This window comes from Thunnus maccoyii, chromosome 5 (genome assembly GCF_910596095.1).
Source record: "Thunnus maccoyii chromosome 5, fThuMac1.1, whole genome shotgun sequence".
NCBI lineage: Eukaryota > Metazoa > Chordata > Actinopteri > Scombriformes > Scombridae > Thunnus > Thunnus maccoyii.
Genome location: NC_056537.1, coordinates 22947735 through 22969551, shown reverse-complemented (window position 1 = coordinate 22969551; position 21817 = coordinate 22947735). Strand labels below are relative to the sequence as shown.

The window sequence follows — 21817 nt, the reverse complement described above, 5'->3', positions numbered from 1 at the left end:
GACATTCTGATTGTAGTGCTGTTTTTATACTGTGATATGGAACGATATGAGACCAACGTCCTTTCAGTTTGCCTTTTATGTATGGATACTATTCTTATGTAAGCGGGTGTATCTATACAATGCCTTGTACTTTGGTGATGCTTGACTTCCAAAGAGCAAGAGCCTTTCACGGACGGCTCTGCAAAATGTTTTGCACTGTCCCATTCTCTTCTTGTTTAAAGCCCTGGCACTCGTTTGCCTACAGAGAAATGTATCTTTCTGTTGTCTTTTTGCTCTGCTTGAAGTCAGTGCAACTTATTTGAGGAGGTTGTAGCTTTCTCCAGCCTACTTTGTAAAGCTCCATACTAAAAAGAGAAAATACATTTCAAAAGTACTGCCACAGGGCTGTGGTTTATTAAGATATCCTTATTTTTCTTTTCTTCCATTGGGATGGATGCACCTGGTTCTTTCGCTGTCATCACACCTAACATTTGACCTGTCATAACTTGCACTGTACCTCAGTGTACTGTAGACTTAGGATTAATTTACTTAACTAAGACCTAACAACAAACATCAAGTGAACAAGGAAAGCTGTTGTCTTATCCACAATTGACCACCTAAACCACCTAAACCAATATTTACTGTATCATAGCACTTAACATTTCATTATGTGTCTCTATATTATGCTGACAGGTCAAAGTGAAGTGTGTTTGAGTGTGCACTCTCCTTACTGTCTGCAGTGTGGTGTTTTCTTTGTGGGATTACACAACCACTCCTTGCTGTGGAGTGTATAGACATCTCAGTGCTTGTTATAAAAACATGCTTGAATCAAATTCTGTCCCAAAATGCACAACCTCTTTGGCTAAAGGAATGAATCTCATAACAGCTAGTGTTTCTTATAGGCATGTGTGTGTGTTGATTGACCCAGGTCTCTCCTGCAGTGTCTTAGCTGAAAAGTGTTTTCCAAACAAAGGGATCATCATCCCCACTTATTTTTGTGTGTCTTGCAGTCCTGACATCCCGAGAGTCGTCATGGAGATAAAACAATGGACCGCAGGGCCACAGGACACTTGTTCACTGTTCTGTCACCGTCACCTCTTATTTAACCCCTTTCTTTGTAACTCTTGTTATTATTACCATGATATACATACTGTATATACATAAGACAAATATATTTACAGTTTTGCTACTGTAAACACTTCAAAGTATCTGTATGAAATGTAAAATAATTTAGGAACCTTTTACCTAGAGCAATTATTACTATGTATTTAAATATAATAAAAATGTGCATTGTGTTTTAGAAAATCTTTTGTGCAGTCATTGTATTTTTAATACATGTGTTATGGAATTGCATTTAACTATAATCCTCCTGTTTGAAATGATACAGTAACTACAAGTGAAGGTGCCCTGCAGTAAATAATTAACATGCCAGTGTACACTTTCTAAAAATTACAGTTCCATGAAGCTCCTATGTGAAATGCATTATGAATATATTATAGGTACTGAAATATGCATGCTCTCCACATTGCTTGTGGTACAATGGGTCCTATGATGCCACACGATCATTTCTCGACATTTTAAAGACGGTATTCACAGGTGGCTGATTGAAAGTTCACAAAGTGCATCTTTGGGTGCACGGGGAAACGTGGCAAACATTCTGGCATCACAGCTGCTGCTGTTATGGATGATGTAACACATTATATCTACAAGACATGTGACCATAAAGGCAAAAGAGCACTGCAGACCTGTATTTACAGAGGCTGACTAGAAATATGTTTAGTTGTTGAAAGTTCCTTGTATGTTCATTCTATCAGTATAATGAATAACATCCTTTTTATTACCACCACATCTGCATCTGTTTGCAGAAAATCATGGACTACTCTCGGTCAGTGTGTGTTCGTCCTATCAACAAAACAGTTTATATTCTGTCATCTGTGATTAAAAGAACCCCCTCTGGCATGATAGGATAAACACACAATTGCACAACTATGGGCTTCTGCACAACACTTTTGTCCTCCACCCCTTTCCTGTTTGTTTACCCTGGAGAGTAAACATGCTGGCTGTCACACACTGAGTGACGTGAGCTTCCCTAGTGCTCTGGCTAACCCTGGACTGAAACCCTGTGGATTTCTATAAATACTCTCATCTGCTGACACTTGCCAGGTAAAATCCTGAGCGAAGCACATATTTTCTGTCCACTTCCTTATGTGTGTTAATGAACATCAAGAAATGACGCACCCCCTAAAAAGCATGGGATTTTTCAAATCATTTATACTTCATGACAATGTTAACCTCTGACCATGTGTTTAGAATTAAGTGCATGAGACGGACAGTTTAGATATCATAATTACTTATGTAGAATTGGATTATAGTGAGTAGATTTAGAGCTGTCTGTCTTGGCAGAGGTTAGTTAAGCTCCTCGAATCCTTGTGTAGTTTGCACTGTCTGGACAAGCCAACAACCCCGTGCAACAATGACGCCTACCTGCGGACCTGAGAGGTAATACACAAACACTTAAAGTCAGAACTCAATGTCCCTTTGAAATTCCCACCAGCTGCTACATTCACATTGAAACTCATGGAATATTCAATGCCATGTAATGCCCAGTGAGGTGGGGAAAAAAAATGAAGAAAACCCTTCAGATTAGAGGTTTTATTTACAGATTACTAGGTAGTTTTAAACCATGTTTTTTTTAAGATATCCCACATGCATAGTGAAATGTATCTAACCTCACCCACTACATATCTAAACCTAACACTCCAATCTCATAAACAGCACATTAACAGATTATGCTGATGTTCCAGGACACCATGCTGAGGGAATTATTTTTGCTCATACAATGGCACTTCATGAACCCAATCCAAATCTACTTTGGAAAATTCAGATGAATGTAAAATTGCCTGAACACTTTCTGATACTGACATACAACAGCAGGCAGTCGGGTGTCTGGGAACGAACCTCCTTCATGTGGATGAGAGTGAGCATCTGCACGTCCACAATGTGATGATGAATGGGCCACAAGTTAATGAGTCTGACATACTGCACTTATCTATTCCTCTGTGTCACAATGAATCATCATGCACCAAAGGGAATAAAACATCCTCCCAGCGCATTACATGAAACAGAAAGTAAGATACGTGATGCCGCAATTCATTAGAGTAAAAACTTTACTTCTCATTTAAGGGATACTTTTTTTTACAAACATACATTGTATATACATACTGTATAGAGATACATATTATAACGGACTGATTTGGATTTCGTGTAAAGATTGATTTAGTGTAAAGGGGTGGAAATACAACTATATTATTCTCTACATCCATTTTGTTCTAAAAACCAACTTCAGTGTCATTATAGCAATGCTCATTTTGCAAGAAGGGCCCCCTGGAACCTCTTCAAGAACCCTCGGAGGGCCCCTGACCTCAAATTGGAAACTAGTGTTCATGAGGATGATTATCTTGTCTGAACCACTCAGATGAAACAGAAACTGAAAGAAAACACTCACCAAAAGTCTTGACAGTAGGTGGCATTAGAGAGGTCGGCTCTATAGGAGTCAATGCAAAAAGCTACTGGCCCTAAATAAAGTACAGTATGTGAACATAGGAGGAAGTAGGCTACAGTACACATGGAGACCACTGGGAGGGTAGTCATGTTGAGCAGGCCTGTCCCAGCAATGTGCACAGGATATGTTCTTGTAGATAGGTGTCTGTCTGGTCCGGCTGTGGCTGGTCTTGATTTTTTTTTTTTTTTTTTTTTTTTTGGACGAGGCAAAAGATGAGAGGTATTCCCAAAACCAGGTTAGCCGCTGTCACACGCACAGTGGAACTGGCAACGGGCACAATGTGCGTTAGTCAGTGGCTTACCTGCTTTTAGATATCAACCCTTCCAACGGCAAAAAAATAAGCATACACAATCTGTGGAGGAACAGGCAAAGGCTGTGTAATGAAACAGTAATAAATCAAGACATAATCAACATAATGGGTGTAGATTATTATTGCTATGTTCTATTCACATCACTTGGGAAATAGCGTCTATACGGCTAAAATTATATAACATAAAATAATTTAATTAAAGTGACTTCTATTGTCCAAACATTGTCACAAACTGTCCTACTGAATTAAAAATTAGGCCTACAGCTGGTTTAGTCCACGATGTATGGATTTGATAACCGAAATATATGAAAACGCTTTAATTGACTTTAATTGACTCCAAATAATTACTAATTACATTTGTAAAACTGTTAAGCATTTTGTAGAGAAATTACATCGGGTGACACAAGGAATGTGGCCTATTGATCAACACCATATAGACAGAGAGAATAAAGAATAGTGGCAGATAAAGGGAGCTACTTACCAGTCCCAAGTTTTCTTTTGGAATCATTTTTAATAAAGAAAAAAACTTTCATTTTCGCGGATGGGAGCCTGTCTATCATCTATCCAAACGCACAAATTCTTTTTTCCCCTCAAAAAACAAATCACAGCGCATGATTCAAGTTAGGTGTATTTTAAGAATATAGTGTTGCCTTACACCGACGCTGAAGTTCAGTTCACTTGCACTATCTCCACCCAGCCCACTCCCCTGCATCTGCAACCCGACCTGGTTATGCAAATGCAAAGAAAACTGGCATCATGCACAGCCAATAGCTTTCCCTGTTCGGGTTCAATGACCCGCCTATCACGGCTTATCATCAAATAAACCCCTCGGGGAGGCGGGCTTTATGCAACCAGCAGTTAGGTTCATTTTTGGAGTTATAGTTGGGGTGCGGCGCGTTCAGTTTTGCACGTCGTACATTAGGAATGAACCATTCTCCTGTTAACAGTTTCCTGTCCTGAGATTATTTATTGCAAACATCAATACGCCGTAGGTGACTTTACCCTTCAAATAGACGCCGCGTGATGCGGCAGCTGCCATTGTAGGTGAGATACGTGCACTTGAACGGTTTAACAAAGGACGACCCTACCCCTACAGTGAGAAGTGGTTGAACTCGGCTTACTTGTGTACAGTGTTGCCATGAGAGGAGTGTGGCTGTGCACGTACCATGGATGCAGCATGACAGTCTGATCTGATGATGACGAGGAGGAGGAAGAGGAGGAGGAGGAGGACGATGATGAATTATTTACGGAATGAGAGTTTAGGATTCCCTGACATCATTAACAAATTGTATAACAGCATATGTGCATATATATATATATATATATATATATATATATATACATACATACACATTTTTTTAAAACTCTAAATCCACTTAAATTTCACACCTTTCATAAAAGCTTTGATGAATGGAACTTCAATATCATGAATATGTCCAATACACTCCATTACACATTTACAGCCTAAATAAATGAACACCATACATATTGCAGATTGTATATCATCATAATAGATTTTATGTATAGCCTACACTAACATCACTACATTTAATTGTGTCAACCCCCCCCCCCCCCCCCCCCCCCACCACCACCACCACCACCACCCACACACACACCATTTCAACTTGCCAACTGGAACATAGTGTTCCCACTTTGTTTCCAGGATGACTAGAAACATTTATTTATTTATTTATTTCCAGGTAAGCCTACACTGCAGCATTCCCTCCTGGACAGTTTCTGACCGTGAAAGCCCCGTAGGATTATTAACAGCTAGGATACACATGACCCCATGACACAAAGTAGCAAATCAGGATTACATTGTATTATGTAATAGTTGATTTTGTATAGTTAATTGCCACCAGGGGGCGACAGCGGCACTTGTTTACTTTACTGACCGTGGCTTAGTCCTGGCACTTCTGGGAACAATAGGTGGAGTTACTGGTAATTGACCTTTATGATAAGATTTATCACACTTTTTAAGAAATATATATTTCAGTCAACACAAAGTACTGAATGTAAAAGGAAACCTAATATGAGGCAAACAAGTCAACACTATAAATATTTAACATTTTCAGGCCTACATGCATTTCAAAAGTTACTTACAGCTTACTTAACCTCATACCTGCACAGTGCACACATGGAGAGTTGCGTGATGTGAACTTTGAACTATACACTAAACTTCAGTGAAATATATGATGCTAAATTTAAGTGATATCTGTGTGACGGTCCACTACATCCCTTCCTTTGGTTATGTGTTTCTATTTTCTCTTTTAATTGATTTCCCCCCACCATATTATCTGTGTTATAACTTTCAGGTGACAGGAATTTTTCTAAATATTTTAGAAAAATAGACCTTTTTGTGTGTGTTTGATAATTGAAAATACAGGCTTATAGCTGTAGAAAAAAATAGCATCACAAACATTACATTATTCTTTTTTATCTGGTGTTAGTTCGTCAAATTGGGAGTGACAGCAGGTTCTAAACTTGTGTTTTAACTTCCGGTGTTGGGACTTCTTAAGTGTGCATTTAATGTGGGTAGACTGCCACACTGGTGGACACACAGTAGCCTAATCTTTCTATTCACGTTTATAAAGCCTGTGTCTGCCTATACTGTATGACTGATAACAAATGGTGTACTGTCTCTTTAAGAGTCACAGAGTGCACTCGGCCATTTCCGTCTCCAACCAGCCGGTGGTGTCACTCAACAACCGTGGAGACTTCAAACCACTCTAAACACACCTCACACTGCTGAATAGGGTAGGTTTGAAATTACTATTAAATGCTCGACTAGGACATTGTTGTTATATGTGTGTTGAATGGAGAATTTATGCTAATGATCCCAAACACTGAGTGTTTTTTGTACAAAGTCGGAACGTGCTTGTAGTTGACGTTCGCTAAATTTAGCTATTCTGAAGCTAGCTAGCTAACACGCTAATGTCAGTTGTTCAGTAGCGTCATTTGTTGAGTAAGAACAGCGTTACAGGTTAGTGCAATGTTCTTGTAAGTGCATATATATATAGTGCATGTGTATATATTCACCCTGCATGCATATTTCGTATGAGCCACAAATGAAGCGTTGTTCAGTGCTGAGTTTTCTTCTTTGTTTACAACTGCAGCGCTCGCTTAGATAGCAAGCGGCTGCTGCCTAGTTAGTTAACCTTTTATTGTTTTTTCTGCAAACAAAGTTATAGTTTTCTGTGTTTTTAATTGCTGCTTTTTAGTCTCATAACGTCCCACAAGCCCTCTAATGTCACTTGTGGTTAATGTGAAAATCTTACTTGACTCAACTTGTCTGTTTACTGTAGTTGTAACATCCCACAAACCGAGAATACTCGCCTGGAGATTATTTTCCCTCTCAGTTCAAGGATTCAGGCACAAGAGAACATCATCTTGTCATTTCATAAAGTTGGTTGAAAATCTTCCCATCATCACCTGTCCTTAAAACAGTGAGTAGACGGGCACACATGTCACCAATACACTTACTTCCTAGTAAGGTTCAGTTAGACCTAACTATGTCATAGTCCTTGCAATTAATGCACAAGAAAAATCTGAGGTTACTGAACACACTTTGCAAATGTCTTCTATCCTATAAAGATTACTTTAGAGAACAGCTGTCAGAGAAATTGCTCTTTTGATGGTCAGCCATGGATGAAGACGACAGCCAAGATGAGCTGATAAATCGCAATGCGTCCCACAGCAAAGGAAAAAGGGCTGCACTGTGGGCCATTTCAGGTAGTTTGTTCAATATGTTTGTCCTGTATAAAGAAACATGTATCACGAATAAGACAAGTTCATGAATGATTAAGTAAATGTTGTCATCAGACACGTTCATTGCCATATGAGTACAGTAAAAGCTCTACAGTCTTATGCATTTTGTCTGAATGTAACATTTTGTCCTCCTAGATGACTCCGACAACGTTGATGAGGAGTCTGAGGAGGGAGAATCCGATAGTGGTGAGGAAGAAGATGAGGATCACCTAGATGGAGAAGATGAGGAGGAGGGAGAAGAAGAGAATGAAGAGGATGATGGTAAGAATATCTGAATATGATATTTACATTGCTGTGAGTGAAAGTTGTGATTGTATACTTTTTGCTTTTATATTTACGAGATTATCTTTTATTCCTTTGAAAAGGTATATTTAAGTTGATATCACAATGTAGTAATATCTACTTAGTCTTGCTTACTTAAAAATTGGGAGTTTTGTAATCTATCTAACCTTTTCATGAGTTGATTGAGGAAGAATTGTATTATGCAATACCCAATATTCTGTTGGTGTGGCGTAACAAAATCATTATTCAAGTGTGTGTTATGCTGCAATATCATCCATCAATCATGTTTGTATAGTACATACAAAACAGATTTCTACCCACTTTTATCAGATGAGGAGGAGGAGGAGGAGGAAGATGCTAAGGCGGAGGAGGCAGCTTTTGGGGGAACCTCTGCTGACCTTGCAGGCATGAGCTCAGATGAGGACTCGGAGAAATGTCCCATCTGCCTTAACTCATTCAACAGCCAGCCTGTGGCAACACCAGAGAGCTGTGAGCATTACTTCTGTCTCGACTGCATCCTTGAATGGGCCAAGGTAGGTGTGACTTTAAGCTGGATTTGTAGTTGACACGAGGGGTTGACGGGAATCACCGGTGTAGGTTTTAATTAATAGTTGAGTCAGGTTTCACCACAGCAATGCCAGACTTGTGTAGTGTGCATGATCAGGCCGTGTCGTGCTTTAATGATATTCACCACAGTAACTGTTTACATTCTTTCATTTACTTTGTGATACAGAGCAATGGTGGGATACATGCGCACACACACACACAGGTTTACATAGGTCACTTTTGGGGTATAATTTACATAGACTTAAATTAATTTCCTGGAGACTAGATGGCCATCCACACCAAGAACAATAATTATAACGATAACGATGTGAGCATCCACACTTATAAACGATACCGTTCTGTAAACAGTGGCGTCAAGCACGCACAGCATGCTTCAGCTGTGATGGCACCTTAATAGATACTGATGACTTGTTACTGCTGTATGTTGCACAGAGAAAGAAAAAGAAAACAAGAAGGGTTCACAGGCGGGTGGTGATTCAGTGTGTTGCTCAGAAGTATTTCGGGACACTAGTTGCTGTGATGTTCCAGTATTTACAGACCAAACTGTACTGACCGATGGTCTGTTTCAGTTTCCAGAATTAAGATGATATATGTTAAGTTTTACTGGAAATGTCAAATGGCTAGATGGAGACTTTATCGTGCCATATGGTTTAGGGGATGGATTTTGATTGGCTGTCAGTGTTTCTATCATTCATCAAATTGCTCTGAAAGTGATCCCAGTGATACTGTTTGCCACTGCCATTGTTGTTATGGTTGTGGTGTAGACTCCGCCATCCACTTGAGTTAGAATGATTTTTAAAACCATATATTTATAGTTATTGTTCTTGGTGTGGACAGCCCTTTACCCTAACCTTAACCATAACCACCACTTGCCTAAACCTAACCCTTACCCTAAAATCAGCATTTTACCAATTGGACACACGGCTTTTGTCCCCCATTGCACAACTGGTATTAACTCACTGTAGCCCCGACATATAGTTACGTTTTTTAGGAAGTGAACTTCAGCTAACACCTTAACACAAAAGTATGAATCCAGATTTAGGTTGTATGAATCCAAGGAGATATGCTTTGATAATTAATATATGCTCTGTATTTAAAAAGCATCAGCATTACACAGGAAGCTGAGTTGCTCAATTCCAGTGTTTCTGTCTTCCACTATTTAGAATGCAAACTCGTGTCCTGTGGACCGTATTGCTTTCAACAACATATATTTAAGGAAATGTTATGGAGGCAAAGTGCGGAAAATGGTGAGTATGTTCAATCCTCAGTGACATTACTTCTGGAACATTTATTACCATAGTTTACCCTCCATACATCTATTTTGTGCAGACTGTTCGGTTAAGTGTGATTTTTCTGATGGCTTCTTCATTCAGATTACAGTACAAAAACCTGTGAAGGAAGGTCAAGAGGAGACAGTAGATTTGGACTTGGAGCAGACCAGCTGTGAGGTGTGTGGGGGCAGTGACCGGGAGGACCGCCTCTTGCTCTGCGATGGCTGTGATGCTGGGTGAGATACATATTATTCTACTAATAGTCCTTTCAAAATCAATTTTTGCATGATTTACAGTTGCAGAGGAGAACTATGCCGATATTGTGTGAAAAATAGTTGTTTAAAGCCTTTTGTGGCTCCAGAGGGAACCGTGTGAAATTGCCTCAAGTAGTGTTGCTTGAAGCAACGCTGGTTGTGTCTGAAGACTTCAACTTTGAAAATGGAAAAAAATCTAATTACAGGGAGTTAGAAAGATGTGAGGTCACTAGACTACATGTGCTGTTAACAGCATATCCAACTGAATTGTTGCCAGTCAAATTGCATTGTGGGTAATGTAGGTGCCCAGTTTTGAGAAGGAAGAATAATGCATGGAATAAAAAAGCACTAAATATCTGGTTTTGTTGCGTCGATTTTAATATATCCATCCTAAGTCCAACAATGTTATAGAAGCATAATTGAAAATCGGTTCAGTACTCTTAACAAGAGTAACTTGTTGTTACGTTTTCCTTTGTCAGATAAATTGTGCCTTCTTTGTTCCATAGGTATCACACGGACTGTCTCACGCCACCTCTTGATGCCGTTCCTGTTGAGGAATGGTTCTGCCCCGAGTGTCAAGCCAACAACCGTCACTCAAGTAAGTGTATAAGTTATTTGCCTCCTATGATTCATACTTGCTCAAACAATAATTTGGTCTTGGGCAGCAAGTAGTCTTTTACTGACTGGAAAAAACTAAACCTAAATATTCTATCTCTGTTAATATACAGCATTTGACATTTTCCAGTGAATTAATGCTGTTTCAAAATGTAGCCATAATACCTTTTTTATGTTATTACCTCTATTTCAAAAAATATATCAAAAAAACATAAATTCATATAAAAACATATTTACATATACCCTCATCTCATTGTTTGCACTCATAAGCATCCTTTCACAAGTCAGATGTTTAACTCTTCCTGCTCCAGGGGGTTCAGCTGAAGAACTTAGTGATACAGAGAGCCTTCCTTCTACTGCTCGTCCTGCCACCAGTCGCTCCCAGTCCCGTGCTGCAGGTCCAACCCGAGCTATCGCCCGTACCCAGCAGAGTGAGAGGGTTCGAGCTAGTGTCAACCGTCATCGCATCACACAGGCACGCACATCGCAGGTTTGGAATGAGGCGTGATGCTTCTCTTGACTAATTTCCTAACTTACGTACATACGCAGCTGGCTCTTGCAGATGCATGTCTTGATGCACAAAGTTTGTCGTTGTTCAGATTTGATTTACTAATTTATATTTTTTATATATAATTATAAATAATCAATTTAACATTTACTACTTATTAAGTTGTGTATTTGGGTAATGTACTTAAGTGCTACTGACAGCAGAAATGATGCCTTGACTGGTGATTGAAATGCTCGTGGTAAGGAGCAGTGCATGTGTTTGGGTCTTGTACAAGGATGGTCTGTGAAAGCAAACCAGTGAAGTTATACAAACTTTTTCTTATTAGCTGGCTCCCACATATCTGATGCAGTCCACTTGGCTGGATGAGACTATCAATGCTGTGGTGGCCGGACTTAACAGAGCTGTATATGTAAGGGACTTAACACCTCGTGTCCCATCTACCCGCAGGCGCAAGACCGGTAAGTAAGCACACACATACAAATACACAACAATTTTCAAACTAGGGTTAGCATAATAACAAGCGCCCACATGAACAAATATAGTGGAAGGAATAGCAAGAGATAGCTATGTGGCCTAAATAGAGATGTGTTTGTGATGAGGGATGACTTTTATGATTGATTGAACAGGAAAGCGCAGAAAGGTCAAAAGCAAGAAGACATCCACTGCTAAGGGTAAAAAAGGTAAATCATCAAGCACAGGAGTCAGGAGGAGGAGACGTAAAGTGAGGAGGACTAAATCTGGAAAAAAGGTGAGTGAGCCCAATATCAGTCCATGGAATATTTTAAATGTTTCATTGGATGTATCTAACACAGAATGATTTATTTATTTATTGAATGGGACAGTGTGCAGTTTGAAACATTAAAGATGCACTGCACCAGAGTTAGCTTGAAGCTTATTTGCATCTGTAGTCCCCGACAAAAAACATACAACAGTACAACAACAAACAACAATGTGAACTCTATGCCCATGTTTTCCCACTAGGTATTGAAAAAGGCAGCCACTCCTCGAAGCCGCATTGCTAATAGTCTTGGAATTGCAAAGGACAAGAGGAGCTCTTCGCTACCTACAGTGTACCGGCCCTCAGAGCACACACTAAGCAGCATGCGAGCTGACATAGGAGCTGCATCCCTCTCCATCTATGGAGATCCTTTTGACCTGGATCCATTTTCGGATCAGTATGTTTTTCTTATCATCTAAAAGTGTAAAATGCTCCCACACTGTTGATTTCTTTAAACTCATTTAGCTTTGCCCTGTTTTTATGGTGCATCATATGGATGTGTGAAGCAATTTTTGTTTTTTTGTGGAAAAAGAAAAAACTCTTTATTGCTGACTTATGATTAGAAATCCAGTTTACAAAACAATATTTGAATAGTTCAGGTCAGCCCTTACAATTGTTATATTGTTTATTATTATATTGTTAATTGTGGATGTGATTATCACATCCACCTACTATAGTATATAACGTGTGTATAGTATTAATGTATATCTGTGTGTTTTGTAGCTATACTGTACAATTTATTAAGCAAATTGTGACTAATGGTATTGATTTGATCAGTGAGGAAGAAGAGCAGCAGGAACACGTTACAACACTGTTGGAGGCCAAGAGAAGAGGGATCTCTCGCTCTGCTCTTCGCTCTCACCAGCCTGTAGCTCGACCAGTCACTGCAAGCATTTCCAGGTAAAAGCCCACTTTTGCCCTGATGTGTAGGGTTGGGAACAGTTTCATATTTAAAGCTATCTGGGCAACATGCTTTTTGATTCTTCTCATCAAACTGTGTCCTACTGTGTCTGCTGCTACAACACTGCTTATAGAAGACTCAAAAATGTAAGTGCAAAAGTGCAATAGGGTGGACCAGTGCTATCACTACAAAATGTGGCTAAGCTTTATAAAAAAAAACAACTTAGTGATACAGCAAAAATGTCAAGGTTATTTTGTTTCTTAATCAAATAAAATGTAAAAATCTGAAATTGGTTTCACTAAGAACCAAAATTGATGAGAAGATTCAAAGTTAGAAACTATGAAATCTAAACAATTTCAAACCCTACTTACATGCATCATCTTACACATCATAACTGCTTCTATATTTATTTATCTATTAATTGTAAGGTGTCTTGGCTTTGTCATTCTTTTTGATAAAGATGTTGTCTAACTTGATGAATACTTCAGAAATTTAGCTCATCTAAGTGAAGGTTTTCTCTGCTTTACCAGGAGGGGTATGGATGTCCCCCAGTCAGGGGGCGTTGTGGAGGCAGCTCCTGTACCTGACCTGCTAGGCAGTATCCTATCAGGACAAAGCATGCTCTTGATGGACAGCTCTGATGTTGTCATTAATCGAGATGGTTCTCTTAAAGCTACAAAGCCAAGTAAGTGTGGGTGGCTTATTTTTAAAAACAAAGCCTGAGATTTAAATGTGTTGTAGCAGTGTGAGTACGGATTCTAGATACTTGATGGATGGGAGAGGTAAACAGAGCCACAAATCTGACTTGCTTTTACCTCTCATGAAAAATTGATGCCATCAAAATGTTAACATTAAGACCAGCTGTTTAATATTAAACTTTACATTGTCTTAAGTCTGGTGTCACAAGAAACAATCAGTGCTGCTCAGGTTCTCCCCCTTGGGCAGTGAGTTGTTCTCAGCTGATTAACTGATTGAGACGTTTCCTGTTTCCTTTTCTGTTTTTCCCAACGCTGTGACTGTTCCTATGAGTAATTTCCATGAGCAGTGTACAGAGTGTAACATTTTCTGAAAATCTCTATCAAATAAAGAGAAAAATACATACATTAATGAGTAATTAGCATTAAAAAACATTATTCTGTCAAATACTATCATACAATAATAACACACTAAAACATTACACAAAACAAAAAAGCTTCAATATTCCTAATCTAAGTACTAATCATTGGTATATTTCTTGTATTACAGTGAGTCTGCCATCTGCGTTAAAGCCAGATAGCAGCAAAAGCAGTAGCTCAGGAGACTCCAGCACTCAGATCAACCCAGGGATATCACCCAACCCAGGAGACACTTCTCTGTCTGTCCACTACAACGGAGACCTACCAGGATCCTCCCGTAGCACCCTGAACGGACCTTTCTCCCAGAGCTCTTCTCGCTTACCCCCTTTCACACCGTCCTCCACAAGGCACACCCAACCACCTCTCCATACTGATTTACCACCCAGAGGTCATCCGAGTTTGCAGCCACCTCGTCCAACCAGACCCATCCCAACTCCTGGTCACCGGGGAACTAATGGAGTTGGAACCCCCAGGGAAACAACTTCCTCATCCATCCACCCCGCCTCAGACTCTAGCTCAAAGAGCAAGACAATGGTTCCTTCACAATCCCAACCTAAAAAAGCGTCTACAAAGCCCATGTGGGTAGACGTGTCAGTGCTTCCTAGGATACCGAAAATAAGAAGGGAGAGCAGCAATGTCACAAATGACGGCACTAATCAAATTGGTAGTAGTGGCAGTAATATAAGTAGTAGTAGTAGTAGTAGTAGAAGTAGTAGGGGAAGCAGTAATAGTTACGGTATGCCTGAAACAGGCATGAACAACCTTGCTGGGGACAAGAATAGGCAGCAAAGTGTAGACCAGCAACAGGGCAGGGCTGAAGGTCAGGCCCATAGGCACAGGCGTGACGGAGCAAGCTCATCATCAGCCTTCTCAAACTCATTCTCCTCCTCATCCTCCTCCACTGGCTCTCCTGCCAGCCAGCCATGTTATCCCTCATTATCTTCCTCATCTTCATCATCAGTGAGCTTCCGCATTAACTCCAGTGGGAACTCATGGCATTCAAGGCGGCTAAGCACCCCGTCATCCTCTGCTAGTGGAGGCAGCATGCAGGAACACTGGAGAGAAAAGGAAGATGAAGCAAAAAAGAGACAGTTGCACAGGGATAAACAGATGCTGCTGGCATCACGTACGCCCAACAATAAGGAACAAGACCGTAATAATATCTATGATCCCTTTAATCCCACTCTGTCAGACTCAAGCAGTTCAGACGGTGAAGCTGAGAGCACGAGCCTGGATAGCAGCTCCCAACGTGCTAGGTTAGCTCCCAGTTTAGGAAACAAGGAGTGTGTAGTGCAAAGCAAGCAGAAGCTGGTTACTGTGAAAACTGAAACACAGGAGAGTGAGATTTCGCAGGAAGAACCAAGGGGAGCTATTGTACAGGAGACTGTATCACAGGTGGTCAGATGCTCAGAGGAAAAAGTCAAGGTTGAAAAAGAATCAAGATTAGTAGACATTAAGATTGAGGAACAAACATCATTACTTGGCACCGAAGTTAAGAAGGAGCCAGGGTTAAATGATACAGAGGAAGCTGAAAAGTGTGGTAACAGCGTAAAAAGTTATTTGAGTACAGGGACAGCAGACACCACACCACCTGTTCACCACAGCCTGGACCTCTTAAAGACTGAGAAAGAGACTCTAGAGGAGGAGAGTGGACAGAGTGTTGGAACTCCCAGCAGTGCTCCCCCTAACTATAAGAATGATTCATCAACATCCAGTTCAGCTCCCGCCAAGAAGAAACAAAAGACAGAAGTCAAATCTGAGTCCAAACCCTGTTCCAGGTCCCCATCAAGAGATTTGAGCCAAAAGAAGAAAACCTCCAAAAGAGGTGTTTCATCTAAGGAGCGACACTCTAGCTCGAGCAGTTCAGAGACAGACAGAGACAGGAGAGGAGACCATAATGCCTCTGGACAGGGAGGCTGGCAGAAAGAAAGGAACAAGGACAGAGAAAGGAGTGCCAGGCGGTCAAGGTCCAGAGAGAAGAGGAGGGCACGTTCAACATCAGAGAGCTCTAGGTCCAATTCCCCTGATAGGACCCACAGAAAGAGACGACGGTCACGATCCAAAGACGGGAGGCGATCCAGGTAAATATGTAATCATTTGCCCAATATTCCCAGCATCAACTATTTGTTTTTTTTTCTTTGGTTAAACGTTTCATTTGTCATTATTGATTTGTAGGTCTGGTTCCAACTCTAGCAGCAGAGAGTGTTCAAGAAGGAATAAACATAAACAAAAGAGGAATGATGGAAGAGAGAGAGACCACAACAGAAGACAGGTGTCAAAGGACAAGAGACGTGGTCGTTCTCGGTCAAAATCACGGTCTAGATCTAGATCAAAGGACAAGAGACGTGGACGTTCTCGGTCAAAATCAAGGTCCAGATCTAGATCAAAAGACAAGAGACGTGGTCGTTCTCGGTCAAAATCACGGTCCAGATCTAGATCAAAGGACAAGAGATGTGGTCGTTCTCGGTCAAAGTCACGGTCCAGATCTAGATCAAAGGACAGGAAGCATGGTCGTTCTTCACAGTCAAAGTCACGGTCCAGGTCCAGATCCAGAGAAAGGAGGAAAGATCACACACGACCGCAACAACCGTCTCTCTCCACCAGAGACAAGGTCGAGTCACAACCAAAAGACAAAAGGAGACAGAGGTCTAGATCAAGCTCAAGAGAGAGAAGGAAAGAAGAACGATCATCCAAAAGTTCACAGAAAACTTCAGGGTCGGGTATTTCATCCTCTAAAGACAGGAAGGACAAGAAAAAAGAGAAAGATATGACTCAAAGCTCAATTAAAGATGAAAAAGTTGCTATAGTGAACAAACAAGAGATGCCCTCCTCTGCCTCTGCCTCTAACATTAAAAAGGAAGGTGAAGACCTCAGGGCAGACAGCCAGGCCTCAACAGCAGAAATGATGAAAGAGATCAAGGTTGTAAAAGAAATTAAGAAAGAAAAACAACCATCTCTTGATATGTTTGAAGATTCTCCAATTACCAAACAGATAAAGAAAGAAGGTATTGACACTCTTTCTTTGATCGTAGCCAAAAACATAAAACAAGAAGAAATCGAAGAACACCCCATCAAGATTGAACCTTGTGAAATAATCAAGGCTGAAACTTGTGAAATCACTGCAATTAAATCGGAGCCGAGTTCCCCAGAAGTGTGCCACTTACCCCCTGTCACCTCATTTTCTACATTGACCACACCTGTTGCAGCAGACAGTCTGCTGGAAACAGTTTCCCTGTCTCACTCAGATTTAAAGGCCTCAGAACAACCAAACACTGTTGGTTTGAGTGTCCCCATAAAGCAGGAAGTTCAGCAACCTTCAGACTCTGATGATGACTTCAATGTTGATGTGATGCTTGACAACCTGGATTATGTGAAGTCTGAGCGTGCAGAGGGAAGTGCTGCAGCTGTCAAACAAAAAAAGGGCGGACAGGAGGGGAAGAATGAAGGTGAGCAGGTGCCGGCCATAGTGGGAGCCAAATCCAAGACTCAAGTGAAGAGGGTTACCTGGAATATACAGGAGCCTGAGGGACCTCAACCAGAGAAATCCGCAAGCAGTAAGTATTACCACTAGATTACTCAGTTTTAGGTGACTGCTCACATTACATCAGTAGATTCTCCCAACAATGGTGGCTAATCCAAAAAGTGATATAAAGAAGTGAAAAAAGAGATTCAAGATGTAAAAAGTGTGTCTAGATCATGATTGATATTGATATTTTGCAAAGCAGGAAGAGATCAGAAGTGTGTTTTGCATCTGTTCCTCACTTTAATATTTTCTGGCCCATTTTCTCACTCAGAGCTGGCTCTATACAAATTGAAGCTGAAGCAGGAAGGAGCTCGCAGACCCTCTTCCACAGTTCAGACATCCAGTCAGGTAGGACTGAGGCACTGCAATTACCCTAATATTTCTTGCATCATATACTTTTAGATGTAGTGCTTTTAATGTTATTAAGTGACCAGAAGGTGGCAGTGTTTATCTAGAGAGAGCTAATGTATTGTTTATGGAGAGTCATGTGACAGAAACTAAAACTGATACTGAAGTCATTTCAGACTAAATGAAAGTAAAAGCCAGTTTGTGGGAAAAAAAGCAGTTGGCTTGGCATTTAATTTAATTAATTTCATCAGTAATTTCCAAAGTAAGTCTCAATCATTACATCACTTATAGACAATAATGATAAGGACTTAACATGTATGCATATATGTATTATTTAAATTCAACATATACCACATATCATGTATATGTAGACGGATGACAAATTAAAGGAAAAACCAGTGAAGGCCTGAATGCTTGACCCCTACTGTGAGGGGATCTGGTGGCTCTGTTATGGTTTTCGGGGCATTTTGCTGGCATGGTTTTGGTCCACTTGTCTCCTTAGAGAGAAGGGTCACTGCAAATCAGTACAAAGTTGTTGAGTGATCATCTTTATCCTATGATGAAACATTTCCATCCTGATGAGAGTGGTCTCCTCTAGGATGCCCTGATTCATAGGGCATGAGAGGTCACTGAATGGTATTTGTATTTGTATCTATATTTGTTCAGGCAGGAAAATTATTTGTATTTGAATAAAAATGTAATTAGGCTTAAAAATCCTGTTTTTGTTTTTATTATGTGTTTAATTTATAAAATTAAAGTGTTACAATAAGTGTTGATGAATAAACTATCTTAACTCAAACTGGAGTCTCCCAGGTCGTAGACGACTGCACTGACTACTAAGCTAAAACTCAGCTTATCGCCTCGGTGCAGACAGACCTCAACCTATTTATACACCCATAACACAGAGACAGTGCACTGTGTAACAGAACTTCAAAGGCGATTATTGCTCTGCACTTTTCATTTATTGCCTATTTGTTACAACCCAACTTTGTGGAAAGGAGAAGTGTCACAACAGGTTATGGAGAGTCCCTTGAGAGCACTTTATATGTGTCAGTAGCTCAGCTTTATCTCTGGGGAACACTGATGTCCATATTAGGAAATGTACGTCATGTAGCAGGTGGATGTGACTCCCCTCGTTGAGACCTGCTGATAGATGTAACAATGGAGCGTATTCAGACTTGGGCACACCTGATAAATAAATGACTAAATAATTACACCTACTTGTTTCTCTCTCTCTCTCTCTCTCTCTCTCTCTCTCTCTCTCTCTCTCTCTCTCTCTCTCTCTCTCTCTCTCTCTCTCTCTCTCTCTCTGTCTCTCTCTCTCTCTCTCTCTCTCTCTGTCTCTCTCTCTCTAAAATGACACTGTGCATGGGTATGATGTTATCTTGCTGTGATTTTGAGTATCTTTCTATAATCTTTTAATTTAGTGATTTCCTTATCATCCATATCAACTCTCTTGACTCTCACAGGACATCACTGGACCTGGCTCTGTCAGTGACCCTTCCAAGAAGGGTGGTGTTGGTCCGCACAGCACCAACTCTAGATCTGATAGTGTGCACCCTGAGGGGTTATCAACCACCGGGCAAGGAGAGGCAGAAGAAGGGGATGTGTCGAGAAATGACAAGGTGAATCCGCCTTCTGAATGTTTAAGCTTTGAACTGAATATCTCAAGTAGTTTCATGTCACCTTTTGTATTAGATAAATATTATAGCTCCTTCCTACTTTTACTCCTGGCAGCAGTATTTGAAGAAGCTTCACATGCAGGAGAGAGCAATAGAGGAGGTGAAGCTAGCTATCAAGCCTTTCTACCAGAGGAGAGACATCAACAAGGATGAATATAAAGAGATTCTACGAAAAGCCGTCCAGAAGGTAGGTAACACTATATGTTTTGCCCAAGATATTAAAAGGTTTGTAACTGAACAACTTTGAATTGAACAACTTTAAGCCCCTCATATACATTTGAATAATAAGTTAAGGTATTTCTGTGTGCCTAAGGTTATCAGTTGAATGTGTTTTTCCTGAGAATTTAGTATGAAATGATCCTGTGTTCCTGGTCATCAGGTGTGCCACAGCAAGAGCGGGGAGATTAACCCAGTGAAGGTGGGAAATCTGGTGAAGGCATACGTGGACAAATACAAACATGCTCGGAAACACAAGAAAGGAGAGGATTTAGGGAAGGGACTGGAGGGACAGACTGAGGCCATGAAAACCTCTGACAGCCCATGAGGAGGTGTGAACCACTATAGGCAAGGACAGCTGCACCCATCACAAACACTAATTCATATTCATCTGTGTTTTACTTTGTGTCCTACCGTCGGGTGTGACCTCAAGTTCTCTGACACGCTCAATCTAAACGGTTACATTAGAGTCACTTACTGCTTCAAGATGGAACATTTTCTATAATGTTGAGCTTTCTATCTTAATCGAATTTTGAGGAAAAACTTTGTTGATCACATGAACAGCACCCGCTGGTGTCTTGTGCTTGGACAGTCACTGCCAAGAACTGGTCTTTTTGTTTAGTACAGTTGAGAAACTTATGGGAGACTTTGAGGTTGTGCCTTAAAGAGGCAAATCTTTAAACACTCCCATCGAGTGATAAATCAGGTAGCTTTCTCCACAGGCATATCACTGGGAGGAGGCATTGTGGGCTTTGAGTTTTCTGTGGTGTTTTTGTTTAGTGGGAACAAAGGGTTATTTATCAGTGGCAAAACTAATTTTGTTGGTTACAAAGTGGTATTAAAATATGCAGAGTATGCATATTTAAGAAGTTTGTCACATTAAGGAAAGACACTGTTATGCAATATTTGTAGAAACTTTATCAGTAGAGTAATTGAACAATTTTAGATTTTGTTGTAAATAATATAGATTTGATATATCCACTTATATGTTCCTTTCATCTGTGTTACCTCTTGTGAATGACTGGCATAAATGGTTTTAGTTTATAAGTTTATTAGTTTATGTTTTGTATTTGGGAAATTTGACTCAGTAGTTTGAAATGAATAACGGAGTCACTTTTCTCAAATAACAGCCTCTTCCCTTTACACCTACTTGTTTTTTTTTTTTTTTTTTTAAACTTTTGCACCATTATCATCTTTTGAACCCATGAAATGTAAAAAACTGGGTTTTAGAGAGCGAGGGGATATTTTGTTTTTATGCCAAACAAGTAAAAAATGAGTAAAAAAAAGTATCTTTTCCCAAAAAAACCAAAAAAAAACCAAAAAAAAAACAAATGGAGATTTAATTAGTTTTTTGGGCATTTTGTTCTCAAACAGCATCCTGTAAGCTATAGTATTTTCCAATGTAGGTATGATAAAAGTAAATACATGCCTTTAGTTGGGAATATTAAAAGTATCTTTTCATTGTTAACCATAAAGTGTCTGCAGTGTTAAATTAATGACTGCTTTGTCATTGTGTCTTTAGCCTAAACCTTACTCTTGATGACATCCCTCACTGCTCTGCATTGCCCTCTTTAACACAACTTTAAATGTTCATGGGAAACTAACTTTTGTTTGTTCACCATTTCTTTGTTGATACTACTTTGCCTACAGTAAAGACTGGTGTGTGGCTGGACTTGCCTTGTACTTTGTCATTACATTTTATTGGGCTTTATAAAGCGGAGGCGTATGAGTGTTGGAATCTAAAAGAAACAGGTGCTCATGTTTTTGTGAATGTGTTTTACTTTTATTCTGCATTTACTTGATCAAATAAGCCAGGTGTTTCTAAGAGGGAACACAAATATTAATAAATCACTGATGATAAATAGGGGTTGTCTGTATTTAATTCAAATACTTGCTCATATTCTATCCTGTTGTCATATATTAAGGATTTGGGACTTGTGTGGCAACATCTGAAGATATACTGTGAGAATTGTAGTAATGGCTCTTTCTACTTTTTGTCACCTGCCTGTAACCACCTGATATGTCTTTGCGTTACATTTCAAACTGAGCCACTGCAGACTGACAACAGCCTCTGCTTAGTCATTTGTATTTTCTTTTCCGGGTTTTAATAAAAAAACAAGATGTTTGTCTTCACTTCT

General features: G+C 40.0%; 2 protein-coding genes and 1 long non-coding RNA gene across 6 annotated transcripts in view; 2 read left to right on the top strand and 1 right to left on the bottom strand.

The window, feature by feature from the left end:
• LOC121898011 (ras association domain-containing protein 7-like) overlaps positions 1–1274 on the top strand; it is a 35483-nt gene extending 34209 nt beyond the window's left edge. For all 3 annotated transcript variants that reach the window (XM_042412860.1, XM_042412862.1, XM_042412861.1), the window contains one exon: positions 990–1274. In XM_042412860.1, the coding sequence (XP_042268794.1) occupies positions 990–1021 (32 nt within the window). In that variant the 3' untranslated portion in view covers positions 1022–1274. The remainder of the gene's footprint in view (positions 1–989) is intronic.
• Positions 1275–3128: 1854 nt separating this feature from the next.
• On the bottom strand, positions 3129–4518 carry LOC121897812. Its single transcript, XR_006096292.1, has 2 exons — positions 4333–4518; positions 3129–3893 (listed from the first exon to the last, which is right to left on the bottom strand). It is a non-coding gene; the product is annotated as an uncharacterized LOC121897812 (long non-coding RNA).
• A 944-nt stretch (positions 4519–5462) lies between these two features.
• On the top strand, positions 5463–21139 carry phrf1 (PHD and ring finger domains 1). Of its 2 annotated transcripts, none has more exons than XM_042411321.1 (20): positions 5463–6608; positions 7157–7297; positions 7446–7583; positions 7755–7880; positions 8232–8434; positions 9632–9715; positions 9842–9975; positions 10500–10591; positions 10920–11098; positions 11442–11574; positions 11743–11864; positions 12098–12291; positions 12672–12794; positions 13326–13480; positions 14041–15991; positions 16086–17464; positions 17705–17781; positions 19251–19406; positions 19522–19650; positions 19843–21139. In XM_042411321.1, exons 3-20 carry the CDS (start codon positions 7496–7498, stop codon positions 20005–20007), a joined length of 5490 nt encoding a protein of 1829 aa, XP_042267255.1. In that variant the 5' UTR covers positions 5463–6608; positions 7157–7297; positions 7446–7495; the 3' UTR covers positions 20008–21139. The 2 variants fall into 2 exon arrangements, with proteins under 2 accessions (XP_042267255.1, XP_042267254.1); XM_042411320.1 differs by having other exon boundaries at positions 19519–19650.
• The last annotated feature ends 678 nt before the right edge of the window (positions 21140–21817 follow it).